The sequence below is a fragment of the Passer domesticus genome, chromosome 1 (assembly GCF_036417665.1).
Source record: "Passer domesticus isolate bPasDom1 chromosome 1, bPasDom1.hap1, whole genome shotgun sequence".
Lineage (NCBI taxonomy): Eukaryota > Metazoa > Chordata > Aves > Passeriformes > Passeridae > Passer > Passer domesticus.
The window spans coordinates 114,663,018-114,677,364 of record NC_087474.1 but is presented as its reverse complement, the minus strand read 5'-3'; the positions used below and the strand labels follow the sequence as shown (position 1 = coordinate 114,677,364).

The 14,347-nt window shown below is 39.7% G+C and overlaps 1 protein-coding gene across 2 annotated transcripts in view; it reads right to left on the bottom strand.

Annotated features, from left to right (window-relative positions):
• RMC1 (regulator of MON1-CCZ1) overlaps nt 1–14,347 on the bottom strand; it is a 16,936-nt gene extending 2,589 nt beyond the window's left edge. The window contains exons 1-14 of one of the 2 annotated variants that reach the window (XM_064435237.1): nt 13,935–14,347; nt 11,281–11,357; nt 9,906–9,990; nt 9,489–9,545; nt 8,322–8,408; nt 6,998–7,138; nt 5,315–5,418; nt 4,750–4,839; nt 3,999–4,104; nt 2,571–2,682; nt 1,518–1,562; nt 1,053–1,106; nt 615–743; nt 179–285 (exon numbers count right to left, since the gene is read on the bottom strand). In XM_064435237.1, the coding sequence (XP_064291307.1) occupies nt 179–285; nt 615–743; nt 1,053–1,106; nt 1,518–1,562; nt 2,571–2,682; nt 3,999–4,104; nt 4,750–4,839; nt 5,315–5,418; nt 6,998–7,138; nt 8,322–8,408; nt 9,489–9,545; nt 9,906–9,990; nt 11,281–11,357; nt 13,935–14,159 (1,419 nt within the window). In that variant the 5' untranslated portion in view covers nt 14,160–14,347. Of the gene's footprint in view, nt 1–178; nt 286–614; nt 744–1,052; nt 1,107–1,517; nt 1,563–2,570; nt 2,683–3,998; nt 4,105–4,749; nt 4,840–5,314; nt 5,419–6,997; nt 7,139–8,321; nt 8,409–9,488; nt 9,546–9,905; nt 9,991–11,280; nt 11,358–13,760; nt 13,882–13,934 lie in introns of those variants that run through there. The other variant, XM_064435227.1, reaches the window with a different exon arrangement.

The window sequence follows — 14,347 nt, the reverse complement described above, 5'->3', positions numbered from 1 at the left end:
TCAAGTGGGGGTCTTAGTGCATTTTCCACAGCAGCCTTTTACTTGTGAGACTGAGGCAGTCAGGACCTTTTGGGGTAAGCCCAAACTTCCTAAGTAGAAAGGAGCATGCCTTCACCTGGATGCCACCTGAAAAGCAAACAGCATTGTCCTGTAAGCTGCCATAGCTAACATTGTTTACCATCGTATAGCTTTGCTCAGCTTCCAAGTACTTCTTATATTCATTATTCAGTTTGTCAAAAACAGTTGCAATCACAGACAGTGATCCTCTCTCTGGCTCACTGAGCACTGAAAAGATACAAAGAAAGAACTATGAGGGAAAATAACCAGACACCTAAATGTTGCCTTTTTCAAAAGGTGATCTCTATTCCCTATCTAATTTTTAACTTTTAAGAAACATTTCCAGTCATGGAAATGTGGGGGGAAAGTTGAATTTTTCATGCTGTTAAATTCCTTCAGAATAATGACTGAGGGTAGTTAAAGGTAAATGACATCTGAAGGACCAAGGCAGCTTCAGGGGTGATCCCATATCTAAGAACAGCTAAGCTAACTTGGGTGAGTATTTATGAATAAGCAGTATTGTACTTTCAAGATACAGAAAACACACTTAAACTTACTTTGAGAGCATACAGACAGGATAACCATTTTGCATTCTTTTCTTTGGAGAAGGAAATCCATTAGTTTTCCTTTATCTAGCAAGAGGTTAACCACAGGTTCAAGTTTCACCTGAAGACTCCAGAGGTAACCTTGATAATGAAGGATTAAACAAAGTGAATTGTCTTGTACAGTATAGCCTAAACATACAACTTTTCAATCCTTAAATGAAAACATATTGAGATTGTTTATTTGCCTTTCTAAGCCCATATTTTAGAGCAGCATTACCCTTGAAAATTAGTAGTAGAGATAGATAATCCTCTAGTTAATACTACCAAAAGCAATCAACTCAGCAGATGTACCTAGTAAGTCCCCTCAGTTTTAAGCTGCTTTGTGCACTGCAAATGAAAACCAGCCATTCTGATATAGAATATTGTAGAGTCCAAGAGCTCACCACTTACCTTCACTTGCACTGATGATAATATCAGGTTGAAAGACAATCCAAGAAGAAGAATCTAAATGTTAAGGTTTTAACACCTATATTAACATTGATGCTAAACTGTTTCTCTTGAATTTACATTACTGTAGAGAAGCAGATCCCATTAACATACTTTCATTTACTGTCACTTCTACTTCTGAGGTTTTGAACCATGCTGTTGGAATGAATCTTCAGTTTTATGGTATACCTATTCAGTAATTTCATACACATCTCAGATAATCAAGAAATGTGGTATTATACTAGACTTCAGTATTTACAACTCTCTGAAAACATTATGAGGCTATTATGAAGCATATTTTGTCTTGAAGTACATGTGCATAATCAGCTAAAACTGCTCTGTTAATGAGTCAAGGTAAAAAATGCTACCTTCTTCCCTGCTTGATACATAGAATGAAGTTCTTACTTTTTGAGAGGATTTAAAGGATACAGAGTTTACATGGAACAGGAGCCTGACTTGTCACAGAAGCTGGGCCTGCAGAAAAAAAGAACATCAGGTGAAGAACAGTAGTAACTCTGGCAGCTCTCCAATACCAAGTATTTTATGTCAAAAAGTTAACTATGGAATGTAACACTCTAGCATGCAGTCAAAAAGAAAGATCCATTTGTTTAGCCAGATCTACAAAGAAAACCTGACACTGAGAAGGCAAAAAAATCTTTCAAAACATGACTGTTTTGTTTTTCAGCCAGGTGAAATAATGCATGTAGAAATATTCCAGTTTTAGTACAGTAATTCTAAATACACAGATTCCATTTGCTGTATTTAAATGTATACTCTTTAAAAGGAAAAGTGGTTTGTACATTCTGATCCTAACATTTGTTTAATACAAATCTCCATCTGCAGATTTATCATACTTGCTATCAGATGTTAGAGCTTTTAATGTGCAATCTTTTTGTATAGAAGCATCTTTCTGTTCTACAAAGAGAACCTCACTGCTTTATCAGCTGCTAGTGAAACTATGCTCAGGCTATTTCTATACTCCCAGCTTGAGGGTAACTACCTGTTACATTTCTAGGACTGGAGAACAGAAAGGTAATCCAAGAAGAATTTAAGAATTGGAGTTCTAACACTGATTATAGCATTACTTCTAAATTGGTCTCAACCTTGATTCTGAGCTTGTATTGTCTTTCAGCCTCTAACTTGGTAAGTCACATAGTCCTGACTTAAGCCAGAAAAGCACAAAGTGCTTTTGAGCACCCACAAGATTTGAGAGCCATGGCCAAAAAACTCCCCGCACCCAACACTTTTCAAGTGCAAAAGCAAAGTACTATAGGAAACGTGCACCTTAAACAGCAACTCTTCTGTAGTTGGCACACATTTGGAACACCAACTTCTGCTCAATTGCTTCTTACCTTCTTCCTTCCTCACCCTCTCAAATATGTATAACTGAAGTGTTAGTAACCAGAAGCACTCCTGTATGTGAGCTGTTACATTTAAGTACTCTTGCTAAGTGTTAGGTTATTCATTATATAGTGGTTCTACCTGCTACAGGTATTTGATAGGGTTGAATTGATCGAGGTGGAAGTACAAACTGATGGATGGTTGTGGACCCATCAAAGTCTCCTTTGAGCTTGATGTCAAATATAACTGAAGTCTGCAATTAAAAAGAGGAAGTTAGTATTGACAGATGTGAATCACCACCCATTTACATGCATTTGGTCTGTTTTCCACATTTTCATCTAGTATTCTCTGTTAGAATCACAGAGTGGTTGGGGTTGGAAGGGACATACTGGGGGATGTAGCAATGACATTTTTCACTGATCAGGCTGCTCAAGGCTCCCTTCAACCTGGCACTGAACCCTTTCAGCAATGGGGCATCCTGTTCCAGGGTCTCACCACCCCCACTGTAAAGAGCTGCATCCCTTGCATCCCATCTATCTCTCTTTGGTCTAAAACCACTGCTCCTAGAACTGTCACTATGTGCCCTAGAAAAAAGTCTCTCTCAGTCTGTCTTGCACAACACATGACTTTGACAGTGCATAGTTAAGGATGCTAGAAACTCTGAGGAAAATTGTCTTTCTTCCTCTGATATCCTCACACTTCTACCATTCAGTCTTGTTCAACTCAAGTCACTAACACTTCTAACCCAGTATGGACCACCAGGGAAAGCAGCCTTGCTTTCAGTGCCAATAAAACTCCAATTATTGGTGTCTCCCAAAGGCAAAATGAGTAATATTTTCTGGGTCTCTATAGTCATGTTTATAGCTTGACCAAAATGCCAGGGAGGAAATGCTCTGGGTTAAATGTTAATGTGTAGAATTGACATGAAATATAACTGAAACATCAAGTAATCCTCCTAAAGAGGTAATGTGCCCCAGCTCTTGAAGTTGTCCAAGAGAAGATAATACAAGAAGTCCAAGCCTTTTCCCAAGTTAAGAGCAGAGTACCACTTTAGCTTAACCACTGACCAAGCCTTGCTGCTGGAACTACAGACAAGAAGTTTTATCTGTGCTGCCAGATGCACAAGAAGGTTTGTGCTCATACCAGTTTTTAGAGAGCCAGGCCTTCAGACTAAAGGAGTGCAAGTTTGTGTCACAGAAACATTATCATTCAAATGTGATATGATAAGATTCCCAGGATTGATAATTTAGTATCTAATTTAACTCTACCCCTTTGTATAATGCCTTAAAAGCCTACACAGTGGAGCAGCAAAGTATCATAAGAAACTGACAAGAAGCAAAAAGAGTGTAAGAAAAAAGCAGGCATTACCAGCAGCCCTGATTATATATATCAGGATAAAAGGATAAATTTGAATCTCTTACAGTGTTCTGGTTTTGTTCCTGCAAATATTCTGGGTTTTGGCCAAGCTAAGCCCAAAGAAAAATAATTTCCAAATGAAATTATTAAGTTACTAAAACCTGCTCCTAACTTCTCAAAGTTATGGCACAACACAATAGAAATAAATCAGACCTCAGTATCCTGATGATGTACTACCACCAAGTTATCCACTACATTCAGTGCAAACTTCCCAGTTCTGTTCAGCTTTAAAATATGTGTCTTCTTACAGGAGCCCTCTCTATGGAAACAAAGAGAAATGAGAACTGGTCAGCAAGCCTATACAAGATGTGTTTTTGTTCTAGTTTTGCTGGAACTCGGTTTATTTTCTTCCTAGGAACTGGCAGAGTGCTGTATTTTGGATTTAGTATGAGAATAACACTGATAAAACCCGGATGTTTTAGTTGTTGCTCAACAGTGCTTACTCTAAGTCAAGGACTTTTTGGTTTCCCATGCTCTGCCAGCGAGCAGGTGTGCAAGAAGCTGGGAGGGAGCAGGGCCAGGACAGCAGACCTGAACGGGCCAAAGGGATATTCCATACCCTAGGGCATCATGCTTGGTATAAAGTGGGGGAAGTTGGCCAGGAGGCACAGATCAGTGCTTGGGACAGGCTGGGTGGTAGAAATTGTTACTGTGTCACTTGCTTTTCATGGGTTTTATTCCCTCCTCCACGTGCTTTTCGTTACTACTACTATTACTTTTTACCTTATTTCACTTATTAAACTGGTTTTATCTCAACCTATGAGTTTTACCTTTTTCTGATTTTCCTGCCCCTCCCACCAGGGGTTTGGGGGAGCAGCTGGTGGTACTCAGTTGCCATTTGGGGTTAAACCACAACACTGACACAGATGTGAACTGCCACTAACATTCTTCATTCTGCTCTTACCTGGGTAAGTGATAGAGCACTACTTCTGCTCCTGTACTGTTGGAAGTCCTTGAGTGATGCCTCAAATAGAGAATGTAAAGCTGCCCGTATCTAACAAGACAACAGGATTAAAGCATTATTTTCAATTAAGAGCTCTACCAGTCTCTTAGGTAATCACATCCCTTCTTCTGCGATAAAATGTTTGACTCTAAGTCAGGTAATCATTTAATTAAAAGTGAAAGATTAAGCAGTACTTGCATGAGTATAGGCCATGCACTGTGATTTATCAAGTTTGGCATCTGTGAATGATTCCTCTACCAAAATATCAACTAAGAAATGAAACATTCTCCAGACTTCTGTGGTAATCCAGAACAATGTCATGTAAGACTTCTCCATTTGCTTCCCCTCCCCACCTTGCCCTAAGAGGGTTGTTTAAATGCTTTGTTCAAGGCAGTAACTGAGATGCTTTAAAGCAACAGCACTGCTGAAACAAGAAACAAGTGCAACCATTATAAGGTCCTTCCCTTCTTCCAGCATTCCCAAACTGCCCTGCCTTCCCAAGAAAGACCTGATGTGAGATACCTACATTGTAGCCATAGCAATATCTCTTTCAGAAAGGCTGAGCTTGGATGACTTGGGTGCTGCAGGCAACTCAATTTCAAATTTTGATAGTTTTGACATGGTCCCGCTCTGTTAAACGGCAAAACAAGAACAGTCACGACGGGAATCAGAAAGGGATGAGCCGCCTTTGCCCAAAAGCTGCTTCACCAGCGCCCCCACGAGGCAAAGGGCGGTCATAGCCTAAATTAAAGTGTTTCGTGCTTGCTTTCCTAAAAAAACCCCCAACTGATTCTTAACACACACTTCTGTAACTTCAGAAGCTTTATCGTCTTCATTTTCTGACTTCAGCTACAAAAATATTTTTATTTCAATTCAGTCAAACAAATTTGTATGCAAATCCCAAGAACAATTGGTCTGGAGATCTCAAACAGCAGTTCTCATTAACTTACTTTCCCTCTTCCAGAAAGGTATTTGCTCCAACTCTTAAATAATTGCTTCCTGGGAAGGAGAAAATATCACTACTTCCTACGAGTCACAGTCTCCTATAGTTCCTGTTTTCTACTTACAGCACATCTCCTGCCCAAGGCTTCCACTCTCCTCTTCCTCTTTTCTATGGAATTTATATTTAAGCAAGTTCTCACAGTTTCCAAAGTTTCTATTGAAATTAACTTCCTATTCTTACTGACTCATTCTTGAGTGTGAAGTGTGAATACTACAGAAGTATTTTCTTTGCTAGATCTCTATTTTCAAGTATTACTTTAGTACAGGACCTTTCTCAGGAGATCTTTAAATACGACTTCCTGAACACAAGAGAAAAATTATTTTGCTTCAACCTACAACTTGACACAAAATGTGAAGGAGGGGAAACCATAACCTAAGTTGTTAAAACAGTGAAAGGCTAGTAGATTCCTCCCAGCCACCTAAGGGAACATCATTTCAGGATGCAGTACAGACCCTACACAAGATTAACACAAACCAGGAAACTCATGTGAATAAGATGCTTTTTAATCTCTTCCCTTAAACTGCCACAGAAATCTTCCTAATCCATTGACAGTAGTTCTTGTCCTAATTTTTAAAATCACCTGACTGCATCATTAACTGAAAACAGATTCTGGTTTTCACAACACACTTTTTCCACGACAAAAAGAAAAATATTTTCCCAGGAACAATAAGTGTTGCCCACATCGAAGAACACCAAAAGAAAAAACTACTGTAGACAAAGTCCCCTTTGGCTTGGGACAACAGTTGTGTCTTAAGTGCTACCTTTTTTCTTTATCTCTTTTTCATCCAGTCATATCTGGGAGGTTATAATTATAATCACAAGAGAAAGGCCCTTATTTTTTCTTTATCATACTGCAGAGAGCAAATGTTCATATTAAAGTAAATCATAAATACCTATTTAAGTGAAAAAAAATTCTTTAAAGACATTTAAATTGTAAAATATTTAGTCACCACCAATTTTTTCTTTCCTTTCTCAAGGTCAACTGTCCAGCCTTGTCTGGACATACATCTTTCCAAAAAGCATGTAAGAAAGAGCAAATTACCTAATTTTAAGTCATCACTTAGGAGCTACCTTATAGATTTGCTTATTGTCATACAGGGATGTGAAAACACACACCCCTTTTGGAAGAAATTCAAGTAATAGAATATTTGGATGAAGAGTTTAGGAAAAAAATGAAAATTACAAGTTTGGAACATATCCCTTTACCTTGAAATAGAATGGCTGCAGGACATTGCCAAGGACAGTGGTTGAGAGAAGGATAACAGAGCTCTCTGGACAATACATGTACCAATTGACATTAATACTCTGATTCTTCAGAAGCTTTAAACTTCGTTTCTCTGGCAATACCTGGAAACACAGGACATTAGCATTATATTACCACAGGATTTCAACAGCATAAATGGTAATTAATGCACAGGAGTAAGGAATGTTAAGCAAGAAATGGATAAGTGTAAAGACATTTACTGTGCTAGAATTAAAAATCAGAAACCTGACAATCACAGCTGAGGCCCCACTTTATTGCAGCTAAGGAAAGAATACACATCAAGTACTAATGAGCTCAAAGGTGCTGTGTTTTCCCACTCATCCAGATCTGAGTATAAGTGGAGAAAACACCTTGCTTGATACAACTAGTGAAGTCTTATTAAAAAGTTCTCCTTACAATATTCTTTCTGCCTTCACTCCCCAGCTTCCTTAATCTTTTATATTTGACAACTAAGTATATAAATCAATTCTCTTCATTTCAAGGGCTTATATATCCTCTCTTTAAAAAGACATTATTTCATTTAGTCCTTTTACCTGCAGGGTTGACATTCATAATCCTTTCAGGTGGTAAATATATATTGTCCCCCTCAATCAGCATGAAACAATGCTGCATTTTCAGTTACTTTCTTTAGTACTGGTTATTAGCAACAGTCATTAAGAGAAACATTGTGTCTTAAGCTACAGGACTGAAATTAGTGGGAAGTGCACAACTTTTTTTTTAGGAAGTGTTTAAATATCCCTCATCATGAATGTTAAAAAGAGTTATTTATTCATCAGACATCTTTAAAAATACATGCAAAGGAAATTACATGTTACATAAAAGAACTCAGTGAGGTCAACACAGGAGAAAGCTGCAAGTTGCAGAAGGGTACTAGCTGGTCAATTATATAGTTCTTTGCCACCTTTTAAGCATTGACACATCTTCCCCAATGCTGATTTGTTTTGTGTGAAGTGACATTTCACATTACATTTAAATACTCATTTCCATACAAGCCAAGAGCATCTCTTAATCCAGAGTTCCCAAGGCTTAGGTGAGTGCTCCTTTATACAAGGTCTTAAAACCTGTAAAGGATAAATTTGCTCTGCCCTAAAAATGTATTCTTCTTAAAGAAAAAATTAAATTGTAGTCTGCAAACCAAACAGCAGAAATTGGTTTCTTAGCAGTACACTTTCTCAGTTACAGAGACAAGAAAAGAATTCAAATATGCTGTTACAAATTTACATTATCACATCTCTAAGCATGTCCTACGGGAGTTATTTGCATTACCTGGTAGAATTCAATTCCTTGATCTGTGATGAAGACAATTTCTGTAGAACTTGTCCAGCAGAATCCTAGAATATTGGCATTCTTTGTCTTTTAACAAAGAAGCAAACAAACACTCTTTTACTTGGAAAAATTAACTATTCAGGTAAGCTAATATTACTAAATGAAGAACATGAGACCAAAGGCAATTCAGGTATCCAATCTCTGGAATTAATACTTTTGGCCAACCAGACACCCAGCATGCATCAGTTGCTTTAATAAAGCATTCCCAAACTACACATGAACACAATTACTGTATGACCTGGATTTTTAGCAGCATGTAAGATTTACAAGTTTATTATAAAATCAAATTTTATTTTCATCCTAGATAAAACTAAGTTCCTCTGCTTCAAATTCTACTGCCAATTCAACTAGTTCCTGACATGAGAAGCAGGAAGAGATGTTGAGAGAAACTAAAAACTAAATGGAAAAATTTGCCATGAATCTACACTCAGAATCTACTTCTATTATACTCAGAAGTTTTATCACTATAAAGGTTTTGCTAGAATGGTTTACTTAAACTCGTAATTCTAAATAATGAAGCAGACAGTGTTTCAGCTTTAAAGACTACAGGGATAAAAGGATCTGTGTAAATCATATGTATAAAAATTTACTTTAGCATTCTATTACCCAAAAATGTCATTTGTTTTAGTTAAAAGTTGGAAAATATCAAGGAATGACAATGGTACTTGTTTCTGGTAAATAATAGTCTAAAATTAGAAAGATTATTAAAAAATAGCAGACATAATATGAAAACTAGTAATAGCTTACTACTGATTAGTGACATTAGGAAAGAACATCCACATTAACATATGTGGCACGAATATAATCACTGTCCATTGTTTCTGTATCAGCAGCACTTTGTCTCTTCTCCTTACCAAACCCTGACATTTGTTGTCCCCACAGCATTTCTGATCCCTCTAGGAAACAATTACAATCACCAAACAGGAAGTTTTTTCTGGTATTGTTAGTATCTGTTTGTTCACTCAATTTCAATAGGCAGTAGTGCTTACATCTCTCATTTCCTCGATGCTAGTGTTTTGAAAGGTACCTCAGTTAGTTCTCCTGCAGTCACCAGCCTAACTAACATCAGTTTCACTTAAGAATACAACCCTGGGACATTTAACTCACCTTACATTCCTGTGTATATTCTAGCTGAGGGCTATCTGGAATAAAATTCAAAAAATCCTGCAAAAACACCCAGTAAGTGGATTAGCAATTACGAAGCATGGACAAGATACATACATAGATAGCAAAGAATAGATATTAGTTTATCAAATTGTCTTAGGTGCAATATATATACAGAAGAACAACTTCTGTTCCACCTCACCCTTACCACAGTTGGTTCCCCCTTACATTTTTTGTCTAAATTATGATACTAGCAAGACAACAATGCTGCCTGACCAGCCCCTCGGGATTATGGAAGAATTTTCACTACAGCTGTTGTTAGCAAACAGATCTCTTGAACATTTTGTCTCAAAGAATTTTACTCTGGAAGTAGAGGATTTCCAGCTCCAATTCTCTAGCTGCAGGGCGCAGGTTTCTTACCACACTTTTCAAAGTTCTCTGCACAGCCAGGATCTTGTTCCCCAAGGAAAATTTGATGCACTTCACTTCTCCTTTGTCCTCCATCCTATACAGAAAGAAACAGAAGTTATGGAAATATAATCTAAAATACTTTCTTAAAGAATATACCCTAAAAAAGACAATGATAGAGATAAAAAAGTGTAATGCAAATGCTTGTGAATACAGATTATTACTCTTGCCTGACTAATATATTCAAGATCCAGACTGACAGAAAATGGAGCTCAATCTTCAGAAGTCCTGAACACATCAATTGCAGAATCATGGCTATGCTCACACAAATTAGCACCTGAAATCACTGCAAATGCACAGCTCTGTTGGCTTGGAATGTGGAACTGTAAGACTTGTGGGACTCTCCAAACCTGCATCCTCAGTGCTGTGACACCAGCATCCTGCAATCTGCTCTGTTACTTCCAGAACTACTGCTAGCTGACACAAGCCTCCTTGCTTTCCCACTAGGACACAGCCACTGGAAGAACTTCTGATGTAAAAAGGAGAGTAAGGCTGTTATCACACCACTAAAATAAATTTTAAAAGTATTTCTACCAAACAAGCATCAGCATGAATATGGTACATAGTTCCTCTGGCATGTGTTATTAAGTCCAATGAGAGAGACAGTCAAGTATGCAAATGGTGGAACATCACGAAGTTTACTAAGTATTTTCAGCACCTTCAGGATTGACAAGTGTAATCAAATAAAAAAGTAAAATAAACCCAGCAACTTTCAGGACAGGCCCTGTGCAATATCCAAGAGATCACAGTAAACACATCTTGATTACAAATTGCTTCATCCATATTTGGATTGATATGGAATAAAGGAATACTTCCTCACATATGCACAGGAGAGTACAAAGAGGCATCACTCTTAAGAGAGACATATATAAAATAGTTTACTATTGTCAAATTCTGCAGAACTGTTTTCACAAGAAATGGAAGACATATAAGAAGCCAATTCAAATGAAACAAGGAACAGAGCATGAAAAACCTACATCTGGGTTTGGACATTGTGCTTGAATCACAGACATCACTTGCTAAAGTGTATCCTTGGATAGGTCATTGCTGCTGTAGGAATCACCCTCTCACATGTATAGCATGTTATAATAAAAGACTGTTGTTTAAAAAAAAGAAGTCACAGCCTAATTACTTCTTCCCCCCCAGAGACCATAGGGAGGGAAAAGCATACCCTCTTAATCACAAGATTATATCTAAGAACAAGAAATATGATCACAATAACTTGTCAGTTTTATGCCTGAATTACAGTGGATCAGGACCAACCACCACATAATTTGAAGATTGCATCATTGCACCTTTATCTTGCACCAAGATAAAGGTGTCTTACCTGAAGGAAATAGGATTTCTATCCTCCAAACCTTTAACAACAACTCCTGTAGCTCCACCAGATCGAACAGCAAAAACCTACAAGAAAAGTTTTGAACATATATTTAACTCTTTCAAAGTCATAATCTTCACCTGCTTCCTCTTCTATAAGTCACAACTTTTAATTTTCTTTTACTACACACAATTTTTGTTCTTCTGCAGATCTGACAATTCACATTGAGACAATCTGGAATTCCAAGTTTACTTTGAGTTGTCAGATTACATGGTGCTGCAACAGTCTTCAGGCATATTCTGAACTACTGGGCAAGTTAAATTAGTAAAAATCTTTATAAACCATTATCTTGGTTTTGTTTTTTTTTATATTTTCCTAAGTCACGTACTAGTAAAAATATCTACGACATCAGGGCATTGTTTAAAACAAAAAGAACCTCAGACTGGGAAGCAATGTAACTCAATGACCCAGAAGCCTGATCCTGTCAGAACATGTTATTAAATAGAATAGTTTAATAGTAATAGATTTTCATAGAGATTTTCAATAGATTTTACCTAAGGAGTTTCAGCCAACATGCCCTAGCAAGTGAGAATTCCTTTAGCCCAGTTTCACATATAAGTGTGCAAAACCTGCTAGAGATATGACACGTATTGAGCCGGAATAAGATAACAAAGGAAAAAAAAAAAGAAGAGTCATGCTGTTACAAACTTCACCTAGCTTGGAAAAAGAAAGTCAGGCAAATGCCTTATTGGCACACAGATCAGGACTCAGGGTGACAGGGACATTTTTCTGTAATATCAGCCATGCTGCCAGTCTGCTATGCTCAGGCAGGAAATATAACATATTGAAATTATAAATTGCAAGCAAGTCCACAGTCTTACTAGAATGATAAATACTTAGTTTAACTATTTTTAGTATTATGGAGATAGAAAAAGAAGGCAACACTCTCTTAATCTCTGCAAGATGAGAAGACTGCAGGGACACATCTCTCACATGGGAAACTGTCATTGAAATGCTGGTTACAAATGATTCAGAGACACACTAGAATTCAAACTATTTTAACTAACAAGATAACACAGAGAAATAAATTTACACTAGAAAATATGAATCTTTCAAGTAAGCTCTCAGCAACCAGTTTCTATGTAGTTATATCACATCCACACTATGATACAGTGTCTCCTGATAGGGTATTACAAGTAGACCTCAAAGATAATGGCTTATAAGAAGAAATATCTGGAAAGTGGCCCAGTGGAAAAGGACCTGGAGATGCTGAATGACAGCAGCTGAACAAGAGCCAGCATGGGCCCAGGCCAAGAAACCAATGGCATTCTGGCCTGGATCATCAATAGTGTGGCCAGCAGGACCAAGGCAGTGATTGTCCCCTTGTGCTCAGCACTGGTGAGGCCACACCTCAAGTGCTGTGTCCAGTTCCAGGCCCCTCAATTCAGGAAGGACACTGAGGTGCTGGAGCGTGTCCAGAGAAGGGCAACAGAGCTGGGAAAGGGTCTGGAGCACAAGTCCTATAAGGAGTGGCTGTGGGAGCTGGGTTTGTTTAGCCTGAGGAAAAGGAAGCTCAGGGATGACTTTATTGCTCCCTACAACTCCCTGAAAAAGGCTGCAGCAGGGAGGGGGCTGGACTCTTCTCCTGGCAACCAGTGACAGAACCAGAAGCCATCACCTTAAGCTGTACTGGGGAAGGATTAGGTTGGACATTAGGAAGAATATCTTCCCAGAAAGGGTGATTAGACAGGGGAATATTCTGCCCAGGGAGGCGGTGGAGTTACCACGCCTGGAGCTGTTTAAGGAAAGACTGGATGTGGCACTCATTGCCATGGCCTAGTTGACAAGATAGTGTTCAGTGAAAGGTTGGACCTGATGATCTCAGAGACCTTTTCCAACCTAAAGGATCCTGTAATCATTCTGAGCAGAGTGCAACAGCAAGAAACACACCCCAGAAATACTGCTCCCTCTCCAAACACGCCACTGATCACGTCCACACGTGGGATAACACATGCCAGCTACATGGGGAAGAAAGCTCGAAGGTTCTGACTCCATTAATGGCAACGTCAAAGAACAGTTACAGGAATTAGACAGGAATGTATCCACATCTGTATAAGCCTCATAACAGCCTGTGGATCTTTTAGCTGCACTGAGCTGAGCTCTCAGGAGCCCACACGGATATGATGGAGAGCCTGCTTAAAAGCACTAAAGCCAAGAAACGGCCACTTGGGTCTGTGCCACAAGGAAAGCTGTAATTATTCAGTTTTTATGAATATACTGAATTTCAGCAATTGAAAGGGGTGTGAAAAATTCAGGGAAATTAAGCTAAGAGCAAAAGTGACAAAGTTTGCAAGTCAGGTGGGGACACTGGGAACAGAAAGAAAAAGTGCTGACTCCGATGAATTCCAGAAAGACCTTACGGCAGTGAGAGTAAGGCAGGTGAAATCCAACCTAATAAATCGGCAAAGGAAAAAAATATATCATTCTACCGCCTCTAGCACGATGACAGGTCCTTAAGGGGAACAGCCGTGCTCATGCGGGCGGCCGAGGGACGGCAGGAACCGCAGCCGGGCAGGGAAGCAAAGCCAAGCGGGCGCGCAGCAGCGGCCCGGGCCGAGCCCCGGGCCCGCAGCCCGGCCCGCGGCAGGGCCCGCCGCCCCCACCTGCTTGTTGGCCTCGTCGAAGAACACGCAGTTCACGGCGTTCGCCTTCTCGAAGTGCACGGGCCGCGCGCACAGCGCCAGGTAGCAGCCGCCGGCCTCCGCGCCGCCCCGCGCTCGCCCCTCGCCCTCCTCTCCTCCTCCTCCTCCTTCCCGTCCTGCGGCTGCTGCTGCCGGCGCCTCGTCCTCGGCCGGCCCCGGCGGGTCGCGGCCCGTGGCGGCGGCCATGGCCCACCCCGCTCCCGGCCGCCGCTTCCTGTTTACACTCCCCCCGCGCGTGACGCGGGACGCTCCCGCCTTAAAGGCGCAGCGGCCGGGAGCGGGACCAGGATCAGGGATAGAGAGGCCGGCAGTTCTGAACGCCGCTGTATGAGAGGTGTCCGTGAGCTTAACAAACGGACACAGCAAGCTGGGAA